Raw genomic sequence first — 23,868 nt, 5'->3', positions numbered from 1 at the left:
AATGAACCGTGAACGCGCGGTGACGTGAACGCGCTTCTCCAGCGCTGTTCAAACCGGCAGGAATAAGAGCGCAACGCGAAAATAAATACAAGTGCATGCGTGTGTGATATTAATATATAATATTGAAGTAAAAATGGATTTTCTTATGGGCAACCCGTTCTCCTCTCCTGTCGGACAGCTTATCCGTGAGTGTATTATTTTTGTTAGTGTTGTTACTTTAAAACAAACAAACAAAAAACATATTGAACTTCCTGCAAGTGAACTGTCGCTTTACAGAAACTGAAAAGTTAAAAGACGTAACGTTTCAGTTCCCGGTGTGGTGACCTTCCCTGACTAATACATGACTCTTTAATGTATAGCTACATTGTTATTGTTTTCTTATTAATACTCCAGTTTAAATTTCTCTCTATTCTTTGAAGTTTTTTAAGCGTCGACAAAATGAAAGCTTGTGATAGCAGATCAAAGGTGTAGCCTTACACACTAGTTATTGTAATGTTATATTTAAATGTGCTTTTTTGGAGAATAATATATATAAATTACTTTAACATGTAATGTTTGCATGTTATTTTTTCCCTTTTTTTTTTAAATCTTTGTTGTTTGGTAAAGTCACAGCTGTGTTTTTATAATTAGGGAACTGAAAACACCACTACTATTTATGTTTTGTTCATAAGAAGTGCTGTAATTTATTGAGAAACTGAGAAAGTCTTTCACCTTGGAAACCTTCCTGTGTCGCAAATCGATTTAAAGCCTTAAGCCGGGGTATTTCGAAGCGCTGAAACTGGAGACTCCTTCCCGAAAAGTCTCAGAAATCTCCAAAGCGTGTATTTTCACCAAATTCACAGTTACATGCATTGTGTCAATTGTTATAAATCCTTCAGAAAGAAACTTCAACACCACCTGACTGAATTCAACAATCAAAAATTCAGCATGCTGCGAGATGACAACAAATATGCCTCAACTATATCTTTATACTGAGAGCCAAGCTTTAAACATCTGTGGCGTTAGGACAAATTGTTCATCTCAGGACCCGATTATCATTTCATCCCAAAGTCATAGCCGCATGGGTGGCAAATACCACATGTAACAAAAAAAAAAAGCCTTGCCAGTCCAACTCTGACATCTCGGTGACGCATTCCTTAGTTTTATCATTGGCTCAGGTTATTGTTTGTTGAATAGTTTTAGGAAATTTTCACATTAGTTCCCTGGGATTGTTTCCAAAAACAATTGATCCCAAAGTCTGGTTCATTTTGATCAGTGAACATTGGAATCATCGAACCACCACTGGAAGAGGTGGTCTCGAGAAAGATACAGCGTACTGGGGCATGAATCAAAACAGATATGGAAGCCAGTCATACTTGAGAACGGAAGTTCATCACTGTTTAGATGTGACCTCATCAGTGCTGTCGGCCTCTCCAGAAATCATGCATGTACAGTAGCATGTGCTAATCTTATCCTCAGACATAAACAGCCATAGCTGAAAAAGTAGGAAGGCATACAAGATATTTTTTTGTTGGGGGAAATTTCGATAATACCAGGCGTAGTCTGAAGGAATTCTTCTCTTGCGTTTAATGGTAGCTCACAAAACAAGTGGGTGCATACTACTCAAGAACTGAGAGCCAACATACAGTAATGTGGATTTTGGTCAGTGGGGGAGAGAGGAGAAGGGGTGGGGGTGGTGGATAGAGAGTTGTTCATGGGCATGGTGCGATTGGTGTCTCCAAATTGCCATGAGCTGTTAATGTATTTGTGCATGATTCCCTGTTATCAAGGATGTATTTGAACCTTATACCCAAGGTTCCAAGGTCAGGATCCAGATCTGGCGCTAACTTAAAGAAAATATATACTGAACACATGTAGTCTTTTAATTTGCACTCAGAAACTTTCTCCTTTGACACAAATTAAAATGGAATATGAAAAGAAATTACATTATTTCCTCTTTGTGAGTTGTTCAAAGGAATATATATATATTTTTTTTGGAAATTTCTGTAGGATTCCAGTTGAGAATTCTTCTTTTTCTTCCAATTTACAGCATGATTTCCTCATAATGCAATCACACATTGCGAGGGATTTAAATATACCTCACATGACGCTTTTATTTGTTCTGTATGGTAATTTCAGGCCCTGGCCAATACAGAGTTATTCAAATGAATCTTTTCTGCCATGTAAACAAATTGTGTTTTTGAATAGTGTGAAAGGAGTGAGTTTTTGTTCAGTCTTGGCTGCAGAGCGCAGACTAAGAAAGAGTTACTTTAGGTCTTTACTCTTATTTTTACAGTGCATACATTTCACATTAAGTTTTTGGTTGCGTTTCATAGAACACTTGTAACATTTCGGAGTTGCAGTTTGGACCTGTTTAACTCTTCCTGAATTTAACACATACCAAAGGGCTTGAGCACTTCTGTAGTAAAGGTTGTTCCTGCATAATCATTTTATGTCTTGTCAACACCAGCTGAACATCTTTTCAGATCTAGAGGTCACACCAGAGGTTTACATGGGACTGTCCCACCCATTTCCACACACCTCTAAAGGAATTCTGTAGCAGATCATCCTCTAGCAGAAAGTTTGATCAATTCCATCTGCTCTTGTGACTATAGCCTAAGCTTTTCTTTTTGTTCCTGTTTACAATATTTTGTCTAAAATATATCTAGAATATATTTATACAAGGAAATATTAAAAGTAGTTTTTCATCAGAATAGATTTAGACATAGAATTACTCATGCAACTCTACTTGTACTGTATGAGTACCGGTTTTTTAGTTTTGCTATTAGTTTTAAGGTCAGCCTCATTCTGTTTCTCACACACTCTTCCCAATGTTCACATGTCAGAGCCACTCGGGGAAAATGTGCACACAGCCAGCTGACAGTCACATGAAAATTCCTAGGGAGTAGGTGGGGCTTAGTGAAGTATGAAGTAGTGTTTTGGTCTGGGAGGAACCTGTGTAAATGATGGTTTGAATCACATGGTCGTTCATACCCTCTCTCAACCTCCTCAGCAACCTAATGATCAGTCATAAGCATGGGTCGAACTGGAAGATACAATAAGAATCTGTCTTTAGACCAAGCTTTTACTGGCCAGCAGAAGAATACAAATAAGGCATTTGTTTAAAGGAGTTGTGCCAGCAGCTTTCATGTTAAGTCTCAGTTGTGGTTTTAAAGCATGTGATCAAAATTACACTTCCTTACCACTTCACACAGACATCTCTGTGATTTTTATATGATCAATCTTTCTGGTCGTGGTTGGTGCTGTTAACTCTCTGACTGGATTTTTCTGCTAGATGTTATGAAGCAAATGATTTCTGCAGAAATGAGATCATACTGTACCATACGTCTGTCAGGTTGGAATTTTGTGTCTACGTCCCTAGTTGCATTTAAGTAATAAGAACGATTAGATGTGTGAAAAGTACACACATCTACTGTAGTTTAACACAGTTGACGAGGTCTGCTTGTTTTTTGTTGCACACTTTCTTGTCATGCAAAGTGGCAAGAAAGGTCAAATCCAGTCTGCGCTCGAAGCTTAACGAATCCTCAAGGGATCAGCTGATGATTGTCCAGCAGTCTTGGGATTTCTGTGGAGAGAGGACTTTGTATATTGCTGTGAATAGTCAGAAAAGTAGTCAAAGTAAAAAACTGATTACTTGTGTTTGTCACACACACCTTACAGCACAGTGGATATCTTTTTCATATATCTCAGTTAGGAAGCTGGGGTCAGAGCACAGGACAATACTGTTAAAGCGTTAAAGGCCCAGTTAACAGTGGCAGTTTAGGCAGTGCCAGGACATACAACCTAAATCTCCCAATAAGTAGCCCAAAGCCTAAACAGTTTGAGCCACCAATACCCTGCCTCTGTAATTTCACCTTACATTTAGTTAATTAATAAACTTTGGTTTCAGCTATATTTTACCAGATGTATGCTGATTTTTTATTTTTTTTTAATTAAGTTTGCAAGAAGTGTCTCAGTCAAGAGCTGACACACAAACACACACACAGTGACTTTTTCTATAGGCCCAAAGTATGCGACGGAAGGAGTGTTTCTCTGTCATTTAATCTGGTCATGGGTTTAATCTGGTCATGGGTTTTCTGTCTCTCTGTAATTTTGCTCTGAGTCTGTTTTTATTCTTGGTGGGAACTCCCTCATCTAGAGCACACAAAATTAACTAAAATGTCAGTTAAGTAATGTCACACAAGAGGGAGTTGCTGTCGTACTGAATAGCAGCACGAGTGCTGAAGATATATTGCTTTGTATTACTGTTCTGCAAATGGGATTTATCATCAACAGATTATGATTTGTTTGTTTATTTACCCAGTAGTTTCGATCTGCCAACACATATCCTACTGCGACTGGCAGAACTAGCGTTAAGCTGGCGACTGTCAGTTAGTGAAATTAACAGGGATGAAAGTAGCTTTAAACTATAACTGTTACTATGTAGCTATATGGTGAGGAGAATAAATCATGGTGGTGCTGGACAGTCCTGAGAAACTTGTGAGGTTTACTTCTATATTTTCATTTATTCCGGTTTAGAATATCAGCTAACTTCTGGGGTTCTGGGATGAAATCCCAAAATTGAAAGCTAGTACACTCTGTAGAGTTCACAATCCCATGTTCCACACACCAAGTAGTGCTCTTTATCAGGGATTAGAGAGGAATTTGGGATTCAGCTTTGCGTGAGAAGATAGTAAGCTTTGAAGCTCGCCTTAGCTGTGAACAGAACAATGGTTTAGAAGAGATTCAGAATGACTAAGTTACTAAGGACACGAAATGTTCAACAGCACCCCCTCTCGTGTGACATTACTTAACTAACATTTTAACTCATTTTGTGCTCTCCCCTCTTTCCAGTACTGCAGAGTGTACCGGCCTACTTTTATCCACACTGCGACTGTCAATTAGAGTAATTAATGATGGTTAGAACACCTGTAACAAGGAATGATAAATATAGCTTTCAGTGCTGTTGTGCTTTATCATCATCATCATGAATTATGGAATGCCTCTCATCCAGTCAGATAACCTGGTTGGAACTATCTGTTGTATGAGTAGTGTGTTTATCTTGCTTATTAATTACAACTATTCATTCTAGTCAAGAGCATATTAGCCTTAAAGTACATGATTTTTGTCATCAGAAATCATCAGAACAAAGCCTTCTTCTTTGACCTAAATCACTCTAATAAAAAATGGGACAGTACGGAAATTGGCAATGCAAAACATAAAGACTTTAGGACTATTTAAACTAATAATAATGTGACAATTAGAAAAATAGTGGCGATGAGTAACAACATGTGAAGCAATTATGTTATAGTATACAAGGAGTGTCAAAGAAAGGCCTAGTCCTTCTAGAGCAAGAATTGGGCAAGGCTCACTGATTTGCCAACAGATGCACCAGCAAATGATTCAATACTTTCAGAATAACACTCCCCAATAACACTCCTCAATGACACTCCTCAATAACACTCCCGGATGAGTCAACATTGCAAATAGTTTTTAGAAACAACAGCTGTCATGTTCTTTGTGTCAAAGAGGAAAAAGAAAAGTCTAAAAGTCTGACTGTTATCAGTGTCAGGTCCAAAAGCCAACCAGTAAACTTCATATCTGTGAGGACAGACAGCATTAACGCAGAAAATATGTTCTTTTTGGAGCAACATATGCTGCCATCCAAACACCATCTTTTTCATAGACGTCCTTATGTTTAACAGCAGAAAACGGCAAACTGTATTCTGCTTAAATTTCACACATGCACTGCTTTAATTAAGAATTTTTGGTGCACAACTGAAAACCTGCATAATGAAAGAATGGGGGAAACTCCCACTAGCTAAACCTGACCAAGTGGTGTCTGTAGTGTCTAAATGCTCAAAAAGTGTTATTAACCAAAATGATGTTCACACATCTGTAGACTGTCCCAATATCTTTGGAGGATGTTGCAGAAACCAGATTTGAAATTAATGCATATTTTCAGCGAACAATTAAATTCAGATTTGTTTGTCTGTTTTAATTTGTGTGTTTGTGCAGAGAAAGCCACTAAGGGTTCTCTAGAGAGTGAGAATTGGGGCATGAACATGGAAATCTGTGACATTATCAATGAGACAGATGATGGGTATGACATCAATAACTTCAGTTCATTCATTCTTCTTATTTAATTGTTGCAAGTGTTTTGGTATTGTCATATTTTCATTTATCATTTCACTTAAGTGTACCTTTTCTGTTGTGTTTAATATTGTGTGTTAATAAGAGTATTTATGCTCTTTTAATGCATGTGCATACAGGCCCAAAGCTGCAATGAAAGCCATAAAGAAGCGGATTGTGGGAAATAAAAATTTCAGAGAAATCATGCTGGCACTAACTGTAAGAGTATTATAATTACAATTAATATAATCATTATTATTGTTATTATGATTATTATTATTATTAGTAGTAGTAGTAGTATTGGTTGTCGTCGTAATATTTACTGTATTTATTCATTTATTTATTCTTTCACTCCTTCATAAAAACTACAAATATGTCGACTGTTCTTTTAAAATGAAGAACTTCAGTACAGGTTTCTAAATTGGCTAAATAATTATTAATACTGTATAAATGTATTTTATGTATTATATATTTTTATTTCAATATTCCATCTAATGTTTTATATTAAATTAAAAGTTTATTAAAATGTTGTTAATATTTAGGATTATATAAAGTGGTAAATGTCAGTTAATCTATTTTGATTCATTTTAAGATTATTCTTATTAAATATTATATTGAAAATATTATATTGAATGTGTCATATTTAATATTGTATAAAATTATGAACTTTTGATATTATGTCTCCAGATTAAAGAGTGAATGAGTTTTAGAATCATTTGATGTTTTATTCAACTTGATTTAGGAATTCATGTTAAAAATATTGTATCTTAAATGTTGTGTTGCTCTGTATAATAATGAATATCACTAATTTATCCTCAAGGGCTTCATGCAATATGTTTTTTTTTTTTTTTTTTTTAGGTTCTCGAGACGTGTGTGAAGAACTGCGGCCAGCGTTTTCACGTCTACGTGTGCACCCGCGAGTTTGTAGAGGGAGTGCTGGTCCGATCCATTCTCCCCAAAAACAATCCCCCTATGGTCTTACACGACCGAGTCTTAAGCCTCATCCAGGTTTGTTCCGAATTTTAGCAGAACACAAAGGCGCATTGTTTTTGATTTTAGACTGATTATGGGAATTTAAGGTTGGCTCAGTTGGAATTGGCCTAAATTATATTTTTGTCATTCATTCTGTCAATTTTCCACTCTGCGTTTCACTTTCCTAGTCATGGGCCGATGCTTTTCGGAACACTCCGTCCCTATCTGGCGTGGTGTGTGTGTATGATGATCTGAAGAAAAGAGGCCTGGAGTTTCCTATGACTGATCTGGATGCTCTGTCGCCTATACACACCCCCATCAGGGTAAATCCCAACTGCACATGACCGTTTGTACTTCCATGGACTTTAACCTGCTACAGGACGGTACCTTTGCTAAATGCACCTTTCAGTGAGAAAACCTGAGCACTTTAAAATTCTGAGATTTTTATAAAACAGGGAATGCAAAATAATATGATGGATGTTACAACATTATGGATGTGGTAAAAAAAAAAAAAACGAAAATGTATGTGGTGTTTTTTTTTCTGAACCATGAACATTGCTAGTCCATAATTTTTCCAAATGTTGTTAGCTTGTTTGTGGCTTCAGCAGGTTCCTTTAAATACCCTAACCTTATTCTCGTAGGTAATAATCACTGCCCATATCATTATATCATCCTTCCTTTTTTAAGTTGCACAATATCAAAATTTGCGCAGAGTTATACCTGTACTGTGCGATGACAATAAAGTTGTATTGGTCTATGTAATGCTAAAAGAATTCATTTTAGTGCTTCAGTAGGTTACACAATATAATCAGTCTCCAGTCTCCAGTGCAGCTGACTGGAACAGATCTGATATTTGTACTTTGTTCTGTTTTATTGAGGATAATAAATCTCTCTGGTTTGTGACCACTCCTAGAGCGTAGCAGAAAACTATACACCTGCCCAAACGTCTGCAGAACCCACAACACACACGTCCAACGTGCCAAGCACACAAACTTTACCCTCAGACAGTATCTCTCAGACAAATGGGGCACCAACAGATATCTCACCTGAACAGGTACTGAAAATAATAATGTCCTACCTCATGCTGTAATTATAACAGCCCTAAAACTATACTTAGTTTATTTATTTGATGTTAATGATTGCAGCTTTTGAGTTTTAGTGAGTTCTGTGTGTGTGTGTAACAGAAACAGAAATTAAAGGCAGATTTGGACCTAGTAAAGGGAAACCTGTTGGTCATGACAAATATGCTGAACCAGCTCAAACCAGGAGAGTGCTCACCAGCAGACACAGAGCTACTGCAGGTATTTTTTATTCCGTGCATCACTTTCTCATATCAGAGTCATGTACATGCTCATTGACCAACACACAGCTTACTCTCTTACCCATAACCCCACAGTTGTTCTCTTCTTTCCTTCTCTGTAATAACACATGAATTGGTTATATACTGTAACAGACATAAGCCTGCTAGTTTTCTGACTCGCTTCTCGCTTTCTCTCCCTCTCTGTGTGCATATGTGTGTGTGAGCAGCAGTTGTACACAGTGTGTAAGAACATGCAGAAGCGAATCCTGGAGCTGATCCCCAATCTATGTGAGGAAGGGCTGATTGGAGAATTGCTCGCTGCCAACGACGATCTTAACAATGCCTTCATCCTCTACGAGAGGTACTACAGTCAAATTTACACTATACTGAAACGTACAGGATCATTAGTACTGCAATTAGAGCATGCACTGAATCATTCATTGATATTTATGTTGCTCGCAGTTATGGCTAGTCTTACAAAATACAGTTTGAGAAGTGAGACTCTAAAAAGTGGCTATTAAAATGCTAAAGATTGAAATCTCTGCAGATTACTTGTAGGATACATGCCTAATTTGATAAATATATGGAGAGTGTGTCTGGAATATGAGAACTCCATTGAGAAAAGCATTTTTTTTTTTTGTTAGAGGATATTTTGTGCGTGGTTCTTGGGACTACAAGGGTTTAAAAAAAAGTATATATGTTGAAAAAATGTGTTCAAATTATTTGGGTTATATAAGGGCGCATTTTCTGTGACTGCCACAAATTTGTCGTAATGGATAAATCATCCTGCAGTTGTTTTAAGTACGTGATAATTTAACCGTGCAGTTTAGTATCTGGCAGCATGGTGGCGTTCTGCTTAGCACTGTGGCATCGCACTTCTAGGGTCGAGGGTTGGATTGCTGCCTCGGGTCTGTGTGCATGAGGTTCGCATGTTCTCCCCATGCTTGGTGGGTTTCCTCCGGGTGCTCCAGTTTCCTCCCACAGTGCATTTGGTGTTCCCAAATTGCTCATAGTGTGTAAATAAGTGGGTCAGTGTGTGTTCTGTGCATATGTGCCCTGCGAACAAAGTGTAAACCTCCTTCTCCTGGCCTCAACATTCTCCAAAAACCCTTTGAACACATTTACACCACTTACGGCAGCCGTTGTGTTGCATCAGACAGATCTGATTTATGATTTGCTCAAAACAGGGAACGTTAATGCTTTTCAAATAAGGTTATATAGCTGTTTTCATAGTAAGCGTTTTGTAATAGACAACCTTCTGTGTCAGATTTGCCAACATAAGTAAAAGGATGAAAATGTGTGTTATCTTAGTTTGCTGTCAAACTCTTCACATACAAAATCGAGAACATTTTTGTTTTCATCATCGTTTAACAATGCAGACTTGCTTTGATCTCATTGGCATCTCTTTTTTTCAGATTCGAAAGTCTAAACATTACGCAGAGAAGCACCACAGAACAAGTAAATGTAATTTTTCAACTTTTCTGATGCTGCGTGTATTATTAAAAGCTTATTTAAATTGTAATTTATTCGGTCCCTTAATGCTACAATGATGTTTAATGTCTTTTGCAGGAAATAATATATTATATGTACGATTTATTGATTGTGATATTCTGTAAATTGAAGCAGGCCTCAGGAGACCTTATAGACCTTAGCCAGTTTTCAGCACCAACCAGTCAGCCAGTGACCCAGTCTACATCTAATCCCATAATGAGCTCAGGTCTGTGGTTTCTTTACAGTGTTTCTTTTTTTTTGTATTTTAAATTGTTTCAGTATTGTGTGAATATTCTCTCATATTTTCGTGATCTCTCTCCTCTCCTAGCTGCAGGAGGCAACGATGAAGAATTTGATATGTTTGCCCAGACAAGAGGAAGTTCCCTGGCTGAGCAGAGAAGGAGGTAAATATAGTCACCATTATCACCATCAGCTTGCTAGTAAATTTAACTTTGTTCATGCTGCGATAAAAATAAATCATTTGACTAGAGATATCAGATCATACGCAGAAAGGGTGTGCGTGCGTTCTTTCATTTCAGCACAGCTGAAGACACACCTGATGCACCTGTTAATTTAGTCAGTCGTGACTTACAACAGATTCACAGGTCTGGCTTTTGCTTGATTGGAATAAAATCCAGCACTCACACTGGCCCTTTCTGGATAAGATCTGACACCCCTGCCATTTACATGCTTGAATCATATTCTAAAAAAATCTAGAGTTGGGGGTTAATACGGAACTGAGAAGCACTGCAAAATAAACATACAGTAATATTCATCTACCTGTAATTACACAGTAATTATATACGACAGTTAGTTCCGACTGAGCAGTCTGATTGGACCAGAGGTCTTCCACGAGCGGTGGTAATGCACAGTAAAGGTACTCACAGTGTTCTACACTTTTTAATTACACTGTCAGTCGCAGCGTGGATTAAAATAGGTCTGTATGGACTGCAGTACCGAGGAGAGAGAAGCTACATGCCAAATATCAGATTTTAAAAAAGTTATGGAAGCACTTTAGCAAGAAAACACACTTGGTATTGCTATGTAATTTTAAAGACCAATTTGTCTATTTAATAATTGTTTGTAAGTCGTTTTATGCTTAAGACAACCTAGAAAGCTAAATAGCTTCTAACACATGGAATTTCAAATCCATCTGTAACCCCTTAAAACTATTTGGGATTTAATAACAGAACCTGAAAGTTACCATAGCTGATATTCTAAAGAGGAATAAGTGCAAATATAAAGAAAAACTTAAGGGATAAACAAGAGTCTCCACCTCCTGCATGGCTTATTCTCCCCACTTTTTGGCTACATAGTACCGGTAAGAATTTAAAACTACTTTCACCCCTGTTAATTACACTAGCTGTCAATCGCCAGCTTCACCAGTCACGGTTAGTTAGTTCTGCCAGATGTGGAAGGATATCAGTAAGCAAAGCAATAAAAAAAAGGTTTAATAAACAATTAAATTATAATCCTTTGATGATTTAAATGCTGTTTGTGGAATTGTTGTACAAAAGCAATATCACACTTGAGGTCGTGCTGTTGTAAGATTATGACCACGGCTGTGATGCTTTCAGCACTCGGGAGCAACAGGACCACAGCACACCCTCTTGTGTGACAAAAGTGTAGCACAAATAATTCTTCTTCTTCTTCTTTTGGCGTCTGTAATCTGTTAAACATGGCTATGAGTCATCATATCTTCATATGGTTTTAAAATGTCCAATTTTAGTTTTTTTTATGTAAACAAGGATAGGTTTGTGTTAGAATTTGTTTACAAGTTTAAACTATGTAAGTTTTTTAGGCCAAAATTATACTTGGATAGAATTATTTCTAATAAAATGCTTATTTATTTATTTGGAACAATTATGATACAGCTATTGAATCTGGCACATGATTTAAACTAAGCTTCTGTTATGTCTAACTACTCGATTCCAGATTGTATGTTAAGCTAAATAAATCAAAGAAATCAAAGATTTGTACTTATACAGGCTTGAGATGTGCATGCTATGAAGATTTGTGTGTTTGTGTATGTATTTGAGTGTGTGTGTGTGTGTGTGTGTTTATGTTCATGCACCTGCATTCTCACATTCTTGTGTGTGTAGTGTTAAATACGAGGACCCTGGTGCAGTAGAGGGCCTAGCAGAAGCGCTGGACACTCGGCTCCAGGTCACAGCAGGCGTAAGTTAAATAACATTCTGTCTATATTATTTATATTAAAAATACAAATTTCTTCTCCCTCACGTTTAGCAGAAATGTGAGAGGTGTTTTAAAACATATTGAGTGTTTCTAGTCTGTCTTCCTGAAAAGCTCTCTGACTATTTGTATTTATTTTTTATTCTATTGACTGTCAGTGGATGTCTGCTCAATACCTAGTACTTACCCCTATATATACATTTATAATAGACAAGTGTGAAATCCATTGTGTCTAACACATACTTTTTCTCATAATAAAAAAGGTTTCTGAAAGCTGACAGCTGTAATGTTTACCTGTAAATAACTCCAGTAAAGTATATAAAGATAAATCAACACGATAGTTCATTATTTAAAAACTAAGATAACTGTTTCTACAAAGTCTGTCAAAGTTGAGTGTTTAACAAAACACAGTTTTCTAACTTTATAGTATATCCTTCCTTTTTAAATTGTTTCGTGGAGCAAATACAGTATGTATATTGTTTGCTGCTTTTGGGTGCAGGATGTTTGTTAGCTAAATGAATAAATAGTTTCAGTAGTTGTCACTTACAGTAGTAAGTCAGAATTCGAAAAAAAAAAAATTTATTTCTGTGCATACTTTATGCATAGCTCTTTAGTGATATACTAACATACTAACCCAGTGTTTGTGTTTGTGCCAGCATGAGTGTGCGAAGAATGAGGCAGGTGAATGGACTCGTCAGTCTCAGTGGATATACAGTGAGGCACTGGTGGGTTTCAAAGATGCGATTTCGTATGCATGCTCTTTCTATATACTCTTTCTAGCCAATGGATGATGGACACCGGATCAAAACATCCATATGTGTTGTTTTTTTCCAAAACTGTTGCCACAAAATGGAAGGACACAATTGTATACAATGCATTTGTATACAATGCTATAGCAATTATATGCAATTATACACTGTCTGGGGAAAAAGAAAAAAAAAAAGCTGCCATTTTGAGAGGGTAAAATTATTGGGCTGCATAAAAGAAAAACTTACTGGAGAACCCTTCAACACTGAAGAGATGGTGCTGAAGAGATGGAGAGAAAGAAATCATGAATGAAGATTACTTAAACACTCGGTGAAGCTGCATGGTAAAAAAAAATCAGCAGTTAAAACCATAACTATGTTTACGCATGCACTTGTTGGAGACACTAATCCAAAAAAAAGATTTGCTAGGGAGTATAAAGTTTGGACTTTAGAGCAATTGGAAGAGGTCATGTCGTCTGATGAGTCCAGATTGACCCTATACCGAAGTGATGGGCGTGTCGGGGGGGAGAAAGGGAAGTGCATAAAGCGATGCCTCTGGAGACAGTGTTATAATCTGGGGTTTCTTCAGCTGGTCAGGTCTACGCTCAACAATTTTATTTGGCAAAAAATGTTGGATGTCCAGGTTATCACATCAATGGATTTTTTTTTTCTCTAAGAGCATGAGGAATCATTTTCGCACATGAACACCACACTGTGTGTGATAATCAAAGCAAAAAGTGACAATGAAATCGTAAAGGTTGTGACTTTTTTGGGGGCAGGCAGCGTATTTCCCTTCACTGAAACGAAGCATGTAAGCCCAAACCTGTTCCACCACGATAATTACGTTCACATATGGCAGAAGACAATGCCCCGTGCACAAAACAAGCTCTATGAAGACAAATTGGTACGAAAGAACTTGAGTGGATTTTTCACAGAGCCTAATCCTTAACCACTTGGAGCACTTTTGGGATTAAGTGGAATGCAGACTCCACAAGAGGTGTCTTTGCCTAAAATCCAGGGTTTCATGTCACTAATGCTTTTATGGCTAAATGGGCACAATCCCACACCCACACTTGGAAATCTACTGGAATGGCTTGGCAGAATGGCCGAGGTCATTATAACAGCAATGGTGAAGTAGATCTAAAATGGGATGTTTAAAAAGCATATGTAAGTGCTAAGCACCAGTTACCTTTTGATGTGTGTGTGTTGTCTCTGGCATGTATGGCACCCTGGGTTGAATTCCCCTTCAACCCTCCATTATATGTCACATGTATGTGCGACATATAATGGCACATTGAAATTCTTTCTTCACATATCCCAGTGTAGCCGCGGTCAGAGCACAGGGTCAACCATGATACAGTATCGTGCCACTGGAGCAGATTGAGTCAAGGGCCTTTCTCAAGGGCCCAACAATGGCAGCCTGGTGGAGCTGGGGCTTGAACCGCCAACCTTTAGATCGGTAACCCAGTTCCTTAACCCTCTGAGCCTCCCCTGACCCCAGTGTGTACTGGGAGCTGTAGTTCTCATTAGCAATGTTTGTATGCAACATGGGAGCTGCTGCTGTTGATAGCCTGACAATAGTACTTACATCAGTGGATGATGTAAACTTTGTGAACGTTACCCGCTTTCTTGTTGTGAATTTTAAATTTTAGCCTGGCCTTAATAGTCTTCTTCACCTTGTTGCTTACAGTGGGGGAAATATGTATTTGATCCCCTACAGATTTTTTAAAATGCCCACTTACAAAGAAGTAAAGGGTCTATAATTTTTATCATAGGTTTATAGTAAAGGATTGAGACAGAATATCAACCAAAAATCCAGAAAAAGCACATGATACAAATGTTTTGAATTAAGTTGTATTTCAAGCAAAACATGACTTATTACTTGGTAGAGAAATCCTTGCTGGAAAGCACAGTGGGAAGACGTTTCTTGTAGTTGTTTACCAGATTTGCACACATCTTGGGATCTATTTTGATCCACTATTCTTTACAGATTTTCTCTAATGGTTAAGGTTTCTTGCCTGTTGCTTGGCAACTCGAAGTTACAGCTCTCTCTGTGAATTTTCTATTGGATTAAGGTCTGAAGACTGGCTAGACCACTCCATGACCTTAATGCGCTTATTCTTGAGCCACTCCTTAGTTGCCTTGGCAGTATTTTTAGGGTCATTTTTATGCTGGAAGATCTTCAGAAGGTTCTCATCCAAAATTTTACAACACATGGCTTATCCATTGCCCCTCAGTGCAGCAAAGTCAATCTGTGCCTTTAGCAGGGAAACAGACCCAAAGCATAATGTTTTCACCTCTGTGCTTGACTGTAGGGACTGTGGTGTTCTTAGTGTCATAGGCAGCATTTTTTTTTCCTCCGAAGACAGCAAGTCGAGTTAATGACAAAGAGGTAAATTTTGGTCTCATCTGAGCAGGTTATCCCAATCTTTCTCTGTTCATTGGCAAACCTCAGACGGGTCTGTACATGTGTCTTCTTGAGGAGGGGAAGCCTTGCTGCGCTGAAGGATTTCAATCCATGCAGGCGTATTGTGTTACCAATGGTTTGTTTGGTGACTGTGCTCCCGAATGCCTTGAGATCATTCACAAGCTCCTCCCGTGTAGTCCTGGGCTGGTCCCTCATTTTTCTCATGATTATTCTTAGTCTTTCATTATTCTTCCATTTGTAAATAATCACTCCAGCAGTTGTCTCCTTCTCACCAAGCTTCTAGCTGAAGGTCTTGTAGCCCATTCCAGCCTTGTGCTGGTCTAAAATCTTGTTCCTGTCTTGCTTTGACAGCTCTTTGGTCTTGCCGATGCTGGTAAGGTTTGAATGAAAGATAGAGATTTTGTGGACAGGAGGCTTTTATACACATACTACATTGTAAATTGTAAACCACTTTTTAAATTAATATGTGTACCACGAGAGCACATAACCAGTCTGTGAAAGGCAGAATTATTGTTGGTTGGTAGGGGATCAAATACTTATGCAAATTAATTCATAACAGTTGTATCATGTGCTTTTTCTGGATTTATGGTTGATATTCTGTCTCAATCCTTTACCATAAACCTATGATAAAAACTATAGACCCTTCACTTCTTTGTAAGTGGGCAAACTTAGAAAATCTGCAGGGGATCAAATACTTATTTCCCCCACTGTATATGTTGTTGTATAATCTGTGAACTGGCTGCTGTAACAATATCATTTTCCTTTGTGATTAATAAAGTACTCTGTCTGTCTGTCTAAAAATAAAAACCCAAATCGACTCCATGTCTTGAAAGATTTATCAGACTATTTTCCTTTTAAGGGAAAGAGAGCTCAGTAGCTCTGTTCTGTAGGTGAAGCATGTGCTCCATAGTGCAAATGAGTAGCACATCAAAACAGAGACTCGCTACAATGCTCGAGATATTACATCAGAAATGGGAGAGGTTTCACAGAAAGAATTTTTTCCTAGAGAGACGATAGTGCATGATTGTTTCCGTGCTTGCATGGTGGTGTGGAAAGAATCAGTAAACGGTGTGCTTTTAGTGATTTGCATGAAACGTTAAAATATGATGAATGTCATACTGTTTGTCAGAAATTCATTTTATATACAGTATAAAATATATCACAAATGATACATTTTGTCAAGACGTATTATTATAGATTTGTGTGTGTGTGTGTGTGTGTGTTTTTTTCTCCCAGGCACCAGCTCCACAGAGCGCTGCTATGGCTGACATTGAGAAGTGGTTATCTACAGAAACGGTAATTCCCAATCTTATTTTTTTTCCTTTCCCTGCTTGAATTACTTGAATTACAGTCAAAGCAGTCGTGTTGTTTGTCTTCTGCAGTCTCTTGAACAGCCAGTAGTGGCTGTAGCCTATTTTAAATCTAACACTAGCCCATGAACTGTTTCAGATTACTAGCTGTCTACTCCTTTACACTCTTAAACGGTGTGTTCTGACAATACACACACACACACACACACACACACACACCTCCAGGCAATCATAAAAATAAATTACTATTTACTAACTACATGTACTGTATAACTAAATTACTACATTATATTAGAATGATGTTATTACATGCTAGAGACCGGTATGGTATGGCACACCTGCCTACAGTTAGCTCGTATGACATAAATGTAAATTAATAAAGACTGGCAATTAAAAAAAAGGAAAACACAAATAAGAAGTCACTAAACAAACACAATTTATTCACAATCATGACTTCAGTGTCAGATCAACTTTAACCTAATGCAATTACAAAGGTTTGCATGCCCTAGGGTAAAATAAAGAGCACAGGATGCATGATAAATAACCTCATCCAACATGGTTATATTTTCTAAATGACATTTGAATCTTGCCCTTTAAAGGAAATACCTCTGAAGTTATTACAGGTCTCTCAAAGTCTATGTGTTAATGCACCAGCCGAAATAGCACACAGATAATGCCTATTTATACCTCAAACTCTCAGCCGAAATATAATGTCTGTGCTAAATGTCTCACCTAGGTGAAAAATCTAATTTTCAGATAGCATAATATATAACACCATGTTTCTTAATACTTATTGCTTCTTATCTCCTCATCCATGCTTTGTTTTTTGTAAATATGCATACACATTTATATTTTATCAGTTAAAATAAAACACATTTGCTGAACAGATTTGTATGCCCTTTTACAGTATGTCTGTAGTGTCCGTAACATTTTTCAATTCATATCTTTAAATTTGTCATTCAGATGAAACTTGGCCAATTTAGATTCTACATAAAAAGACAAACCTGAAAAAGTGTATTATTTTAAAATGCAAAATTGCATTATTATTATTATTATTGCAACATGATTTTGACATGGTTACGGACACTACCGACTATTTGCTTTTTAAGCTTTTAACAAAAAACAATCGCTCATGCAAAGCACTGAGACAGCCCTGGAATTTAATGGTATGTGTGTTAACAAAAATTATTAGGCAGATTACAAAAGCAATTTTAACTGAATAAACTATAGTTTGTATTATTTATAAGGTGTGTGTCTAATTTGGAGCATTTAAACAAAACCACCGATGTTAGCAATTTGGGGGGAAAACCCTATATTTGGCATGGAATCCTTTCATTTAAGCAACAATTTTTACAGATCAATTTTATTATCAATACTTTATGGGGAAAATCTGATTGGCTTGTTTAAGCATTCTTCAGGGGGTGGATCTACAAAGGGGGAGGAGTAGAAGTGGGGGCATGGAGACTCTCTTGCCCCATTGCTCTACTTATAATTTATAGCTCCCTCTGAGTCACTGCAATAGACGACAGACTACCTAGACATATTCACATCAGGTGCCACCACAATCACTCTGTGGCACATCTTTATTTATCTTATAGTTTTATTGTAATGTTTTATCCACATTAGGTTAATGAAATATGTAGGTGTGAACCATGAGACTCTTAAATATTGTCATTGCGGTAGGTCACAGTAGTAAAAAGGAAATTAAGGAATGAAAAGGAACTAAAAATATGGTTTAAAACTGTGATTCCCAACCCTGGTCCTGGAGGATGAGCTATCCTGTACAATTTTAGTGTGTTCTCAGCTCCCAACACACCTGATTTAACTAACGAGCTAATTAACAGCCTTTTCTGAATTGAAGTGTGTCCTCTATGACCAGGTTTGAGAAACTTTTATTTAAAATATGGCAAACAATTTTTTTTGCCAGAAAAGGCAAAGTATGGGCAGTAGAAGAAAAACATAAAAGGAGGAGTGAGTGGGCAGGAGCGACCAGGAGTGACAGAGAAGGACACGGAGGAAAGAAATGTGGAAATGAGAGAAGAGAAAGGAGTAGAAATGAACACTGGAGATGAAGATGAGAGTGCAGATGAATAATAGCGAGGGACAGAAGCAGGGTTGATGGTGAGACAGGTGGAGACAGGGAGACGGATGATTCTGCTGTAGTTCCTGTTATGCCTTATGCTATGATTTTATTTTCTGTTCATATAAATCCCAATTCGGAAACGTACTAGGTAAAAAGTGCACTAAGTAAACTAACATTTTATATTTAAATCCACAATATTTTTAATATTAGTTACTTATATAAAATATTGATATTTACCCATTCATACATACATACAGTACTGTACATAAGTCTTAGGCACCAAAGATGGTATGCTGTACCAATTTTGTTATATATGTACATCATGTCTGCATAATTAGGTACAAAATCATTTAGTATTTCCATAAATAAATAACATTACAGGAGAATGTATGCATGGCTGTAAGAAAAAAATATATAGTAATGAACTAGCATTTTACTGAACTTGCTGGAAAATGAGTTCTTCTGGTAACTTTGTCACACTCGCTCCTTTCTATTTTTCTATTTTCTATTTTTATGCCAATCCCAGGAGCAAAAAACATTAGGTTTTTTGTTTTCATCTGAAAACTGGTCTGTCTTGTACTATATTTTTTTCTTTACAGCCATGCATATATTCTCCTGTAATGTTATTTATTTATGGAAATACTAAATGATTTTGTACCTAATTATGCAGACATGATGTACATACGGTATATAACAAAATTGGTACAGCATATAATATGGTGTTTAAGACTTTTGTACAGTAATGTATATACATTCTGCATTATAAACCGGCTCATGCCACCCTGGCAAAAAAATTTCTAGATCCACCACTCCTGGTCAAGACAAAAATGATAAATAGACACAAAGTAAAGAATTTTTTTTTTGGTCCAAGCACACTGGAGACACATCTGCAATATCTAAAAATAACTAATAAGGGATTTTTGCATAATATGGGTGGGCTTTAAATCAAACCAGGAGGCACTGGTTAATCTTTATTTATGTATTTGTGTGCCTAACCCTAATATATATATATATATATATATTTATATTTTTTTTTTTACATTTTAACTCCACTTGTAGTTGTGTAGAGCCCTAGGAAGAGCATGGGTTCAGTGTGTTGGCGCCATCTGGAGATCATAATAAGTAACACAAGCCGGTGGATTTCTTAGAAAGAACATTGTAAAGGTTATGTTTGTAAACAAACCAAGTGCATAATAGTTTTATAATATAAATATATACTTATAGGATGTATGATGTAATATAATATTTTCCTGTGTGAATGCTGCCTCTGACACTTTGTTAACCTCGGGTTCATAACTAAAGCTCTAGAGATTTAAGTTCCACTTACAAACGTACTGTTGTGGTTTGTACATTCCTGTGATATCTTAGTTGGTTATATGGAATTTAGTTTTAAAATGTAATCAATTTAGTGGCCTTTTGTAAAATGTTATGACCCTGACCAGGAAGTTACTGTAAATAATTTATTGCTACAGCGTCACAAATATAGTCTTTGTCTGTCCTGTGAGCTTCATATCTCACATATTCCTGTATAAGAGTCTACATTTCCCACTTATGTGACTTATTTTGTTAAGTTCTCCATGATCCCACTACAGTCTTAATCAAAGACCCCTGTCCGCCCCTTAAAACAAAATGTTTCTTCTTATTTATTGTTTCTTTTTAATATTTATCTAATATTTATTTTTCCTCCTAGTTTGAACTCTCAATGTGTTCTGCTGTTCTACACAATCAAAAATCTAAGAATAACATACTGCTTAGTTGCCTCCCTAATTTTGTCAAGACATATTGTGAGATAGAACCAGTGAGATTTTATAATGATTGTTAAATTTTTCTTCCAGTATGATGAGTTCGATGATGATGATGAAGAGGGTGTTACCAGCGAAGGTAAGCTCTCAATCTTTTCCTTGCTCTTAGTCTTACTTTCTAGCTCTCTCTTTCTCTAACATGCACATTTCTGATTTATTTCTTTCGTAACTAAGCCTTGGTGTCTTTTTGACAGCTTTCAACAAGTTTCTAGCGCAGAGGGCGAAAGCAGTAGAACACCTTCCTTCTGTGCAGAACAGCTCCTTGGCCCCTCTGAACCCTTGTCCATCAGTGTCAAAACAAGAGAGCCCTCAGGATCAGCTTTTCACTCTGTGACATGCTTAGATTAACGAAGGAAGAACAGAGTAACAGACAGCACGAAATGCACTGCTCAGAAGTGTGAACTGCCTTGTAGCTTTTTGTACATCGCTGCTATGTGTACCGTGCCCTTTTTATTACACTTTCTGATTTTTCCAGTGACACAGCTTAATTGTAGGAAGGAAATTGAAGAAAAGGCTACGTGTTTTGTGTCTGCTTCATTGTATTTAAATACACAATTTACTTTTTTTTTTTTTTACTTACCAGCAGGGGCTGTTTACATGTTTTGTCAAACAACTTAATTAATCCTGATCATAGATTTCTCGTAGATTGTACACTATATCTTACTTAAATCCCACAATCTTTGTTTACATACATGGTACGTTTTATCTGTAAAGTCCGTATGTGCATATGCAAAGAGCATAAGTTAGTGCCAATGTTGCAGTAACCACAAGAAGTACCTCATAATATGTAGAATATAATATGTAGCTTGCGCTAGCTGTTTTCACAATTGTAACAATTTTCAGTTCTCTCTTTTCCCACAATATTTCAGGTGTGTACTTGTTCGACTGAGAGGGGAAATCTCTTTTTTTTTCTTCTTTTTTTTTTTGCGCAAAAATACAGTATCTAGTGTCAAAGGTTGTGGGTTTATTACTTTGCAAATAAAGCGATCTAGCTATACAAACATTTATAAAATATTAAAGTACTAATCAGGACTGACTATTATTTTTTTATTTTTTTAAGAAAGAAAAACAGATTGGCATTACTATGAGATTCTCTACAAATAAAATAATAAATAATAATAATAATCCCAGGAGACTTGGGGAATAAGGTGAGAAACACCTTGGACAAGGTGCCAATCCATCCCAGGGGCAACAAACAATTTATGGATATCAATTAATCTAATCTGCATGTATCTGGACTATGGGAGGGAACACACCAAGCACAGAAAGAACATGCAATCTCCACACACACAGACCCAAGGCAAGAATCAAACCCTCGACCTTGGAGGTGTGAGGCCACAGTGCTAACCAATACGCCACTGTGCTGCCAGATAAATATCATACTTTTTCACAATATGACACATTGTTAAAAAAAACAGGAAAAGGGAATCCAAAAATTCTTCTGAAAATATGGTCACCCAGTCAGAAAGCATTACAAGAGCATTACGCACTCTCGCGTAAACATATACTCTCAAATTACAGTTTAATAGTGTACCTTTAAAAAAATGATGTCGTGTGCACATACTGTAATGTATAAGAGCCCAATAACTGTAGGACCACCGCAGCTTTTTTTTTTTTAAATGTGTAACGATACAGTTGCTATTCTATTTCTGTCACACTGCTAAAGCACTTACCCGCTTGCCTAGTTTGTCTTGTTCTAATATCACTTACTGTAACTAAGCTAGCTTACTGTGTTTACTGATCAGCTCTCTGAGCTATAACGTCCATATGATAGGAGACACTGTGATGTAGTTCTATTTAAAATAGTTCATGAATGATCTGTAGACTGCAAGTTTTATTGCGCTGTAAAGTGAAATTTATTGTTACTCTGTGATAGTTTCTTAATAAATATTAATATGATCAGATCTTTTTTAATGTTTGGATTAATGTATAAAAAAATTAAACAATTTGCTGTTTGCCTATATATTTGACTCTTTATTTGATTTGAAGGAATGCAGGATGTTCTTATTTGGCGATCCTGGAGGTGCAAGGCCACAGTGCTAACCACTAAGCCACCGTGCTGCCTACCAGTACCAACCTACTGACACAAAACTGGTGATGAGGACATCTCCAGAGAGTTCAACTGACATACGCTCTCAAAAATTTCACAAGCACACTCGTTAATGTTTGCAGCTCTTTTTTGGTATCATATGCACTCCTTTACTCTTGCAAAACAACCAAAGAGATTCATTTAACATTTAACATTTAATTTAGAAGGATTTCCTGATCAATGTTAAATATTCTTAATTTTATCCTTTGAAATTCGCCCAGTGCTGTGGTAACAAGCAGGCATGACATAGCTATCTGGCTAGCTAGCCAAAGTAAGCTAACATTAATCAAGGAACACTGACAACTCAAAAGAAAACTAAATAGCCAAACGAAAAATTTCTGACTTCTTCCTCACTCCTTGCCATTCCAAACCTGATACTATTAATACAGAGGCTAATACAGACGTTCTCATCCAGACTCAATCAGTATTCATCGTTATTAGATAACGCTAGCTAAGCACAGTTAGTTACGTTTCTTGTAAGATTATCCATAGCTCCAGTATAAAAATCAGCGTTACATTATAAAAAGGTTTAAATATTGGCTCCTAAAAATTTTATTTTGGGTTATAAAAATATTTATTATTTTATAGCCAAAGACTTTTAAAGATATCTATAATTATAATAAATATATAATATTAATTGAAATATTATAGTCATAAAGGCATTTATTATACGAGCAGGAGACAGGAGAAATGGTTTGTGGTTCATATAAAAATAAGCCGTTATATAAAGCAGTAACATAAACTTTTTTTTTTTTTTTTTTTTTTTTAGAAGTTATGTCTTCCAGGTGTTCACAGGAAGGGTAGGGGTAAGAAAGAACTCTAAGAAACCAGGCGGTGATAACACGACTTTTTGAGTGTACAGGTGCAATCCTTCTTTGTCCAATAAGGTTTATTTGTGCATCCATTAACGTCAGATAATTAGCACAAACGCGCAGCACTTTTTTGATATCTGTTAGGAAGTAAGTTGAACTAGCTGACGAAAATAAAATGGTTAGTGTTTCATTTACCTGAAGTCCTGAGGTTGTGTGGTATGTGTCTCTATCGGCTTATTGTCCTGTGAGATGTACGAAGTTCTGGAGTTCATCACACATCTGCAAATCACACACAGAGATGTGTATATTAAGTTATCCTGCACCATATTAATTATATATAAAATTTGTTCATGTAACATTTTCCAAAAATTTACTAAATCTTCGTGAATAGAAGATGTCTTCTGATTTTGATGTTAAGCTAGATCGCTCTGACATCTTTCTCCAGCACTCTTCGGCTCTGTGCCTCCATCAGCTGGATGATGTACATCCTGCTTCTCTGCTCCTACTTGAACATATTCAGGAAAGGAGAAG

The 23,868-nt window shown here is 36.7% G+C and overlaps 1 protein-coding gene across 4 annotated transcripts; it reads left to right on the top strand.

The window, feature by feature from the left end:
* Nucleotides 1-21: 21 nt before the first annotated feature.
* LOC128526817 (target of Myb1 membrane trafficking protein-like) lies at nucleotides 22-22,397 on the top strand. Of its 4 annotated transcripts, none has more exons than XM_053498977.1 (16): nucleotides 22-185; nucleotides 5,998-6,082; nucleotides 6,252-6,330; nucleotides 6,970-7,119; nucleotides 7,272-7,406; nucleotides 7,997-8,137; nucleotides 8,268-8,384; nucleotides 8,611-8,744; nucleotides 9,799-9,841; nucleotides 10,007-10,100; nucleotides 10,203-10,278; nucleotides 11,977-12,052; nucleotides 12,724-12,792; nucleotides 16,478-16,537; nucleotides 20,470-20,515; nucleotides 20,631-22,397. In XM_053498977.1, the coding sequence occupies exons 1-16, from the start codon at nucleotides 134-136 to the stop codon at nucleotides 20,768-20,770; spliced, it is 1,497 nt and encodes a 498-aa protein (XP_053354952.1). In that variant the 5' UTR covers nucleotides 22-133; the 3' UTR covers nucleotides 20,771-22,397. The 4 variants fall into 4 exon arrangements, with proteins under 4 accessions (XP_053354952.1, XP_053354951.1, XP_053354950.1 ...); XM_053498976.1 differs by having other exon boundaries at nucleotides 9,799-9,847; nucleotides 10,010-10,100; XM_053498975.1 differs by having other exon boundaries at nucleotides 9,799-9,847.
* The last annotated feature ends 1,471 nt before the right edge of the window (nucleotides 22,398-23,868 follow it).

The sequence above is a fragment of the Clarias gariepinus genome, chromosome 6 (genome assembly GCF_024256425.1).
Source record: "Clarias gariepinus isolate MV-2021 ecotype Netherlands chromosome 6, CGAR_prim_01v2, whole genome shotgun sequence".
Classification (NCBI taxonomy): Eukaryota; Metazoa; Chordata; class Actinopteri; order Siluriformes; family Clariidae; genus Clarias; species Clarias gariepinus.
This window is presented reverse-complemented; position numbering and strand designations above follow the sequence as displayed.

Bases quoted from the DNA above. Each gene is read 5' to 3' on its own strand.
- LOC128526817 (XM_053498975.1), top strand. From the start codon at position 134: ATGGATTTTCTTATGGGCAACCCGTTCTCCTCTCCTGTCGGACAGCTT. The intron at 7,120-7,271 runs GTTTGTTCCGAA...TCACTTTCCTAG, and splicing joins GAGTCTTAAGCCTCATCCAG to TCATGGGCCGATGCTTTTCG. The intron at 8,745-9,798 runs GTACTACAGTCA...TCTTTTTTTCAG, and splicing joins GCCTTCATCCTCTACGAGAG to ATTCGAAAGTCTAAACATTA.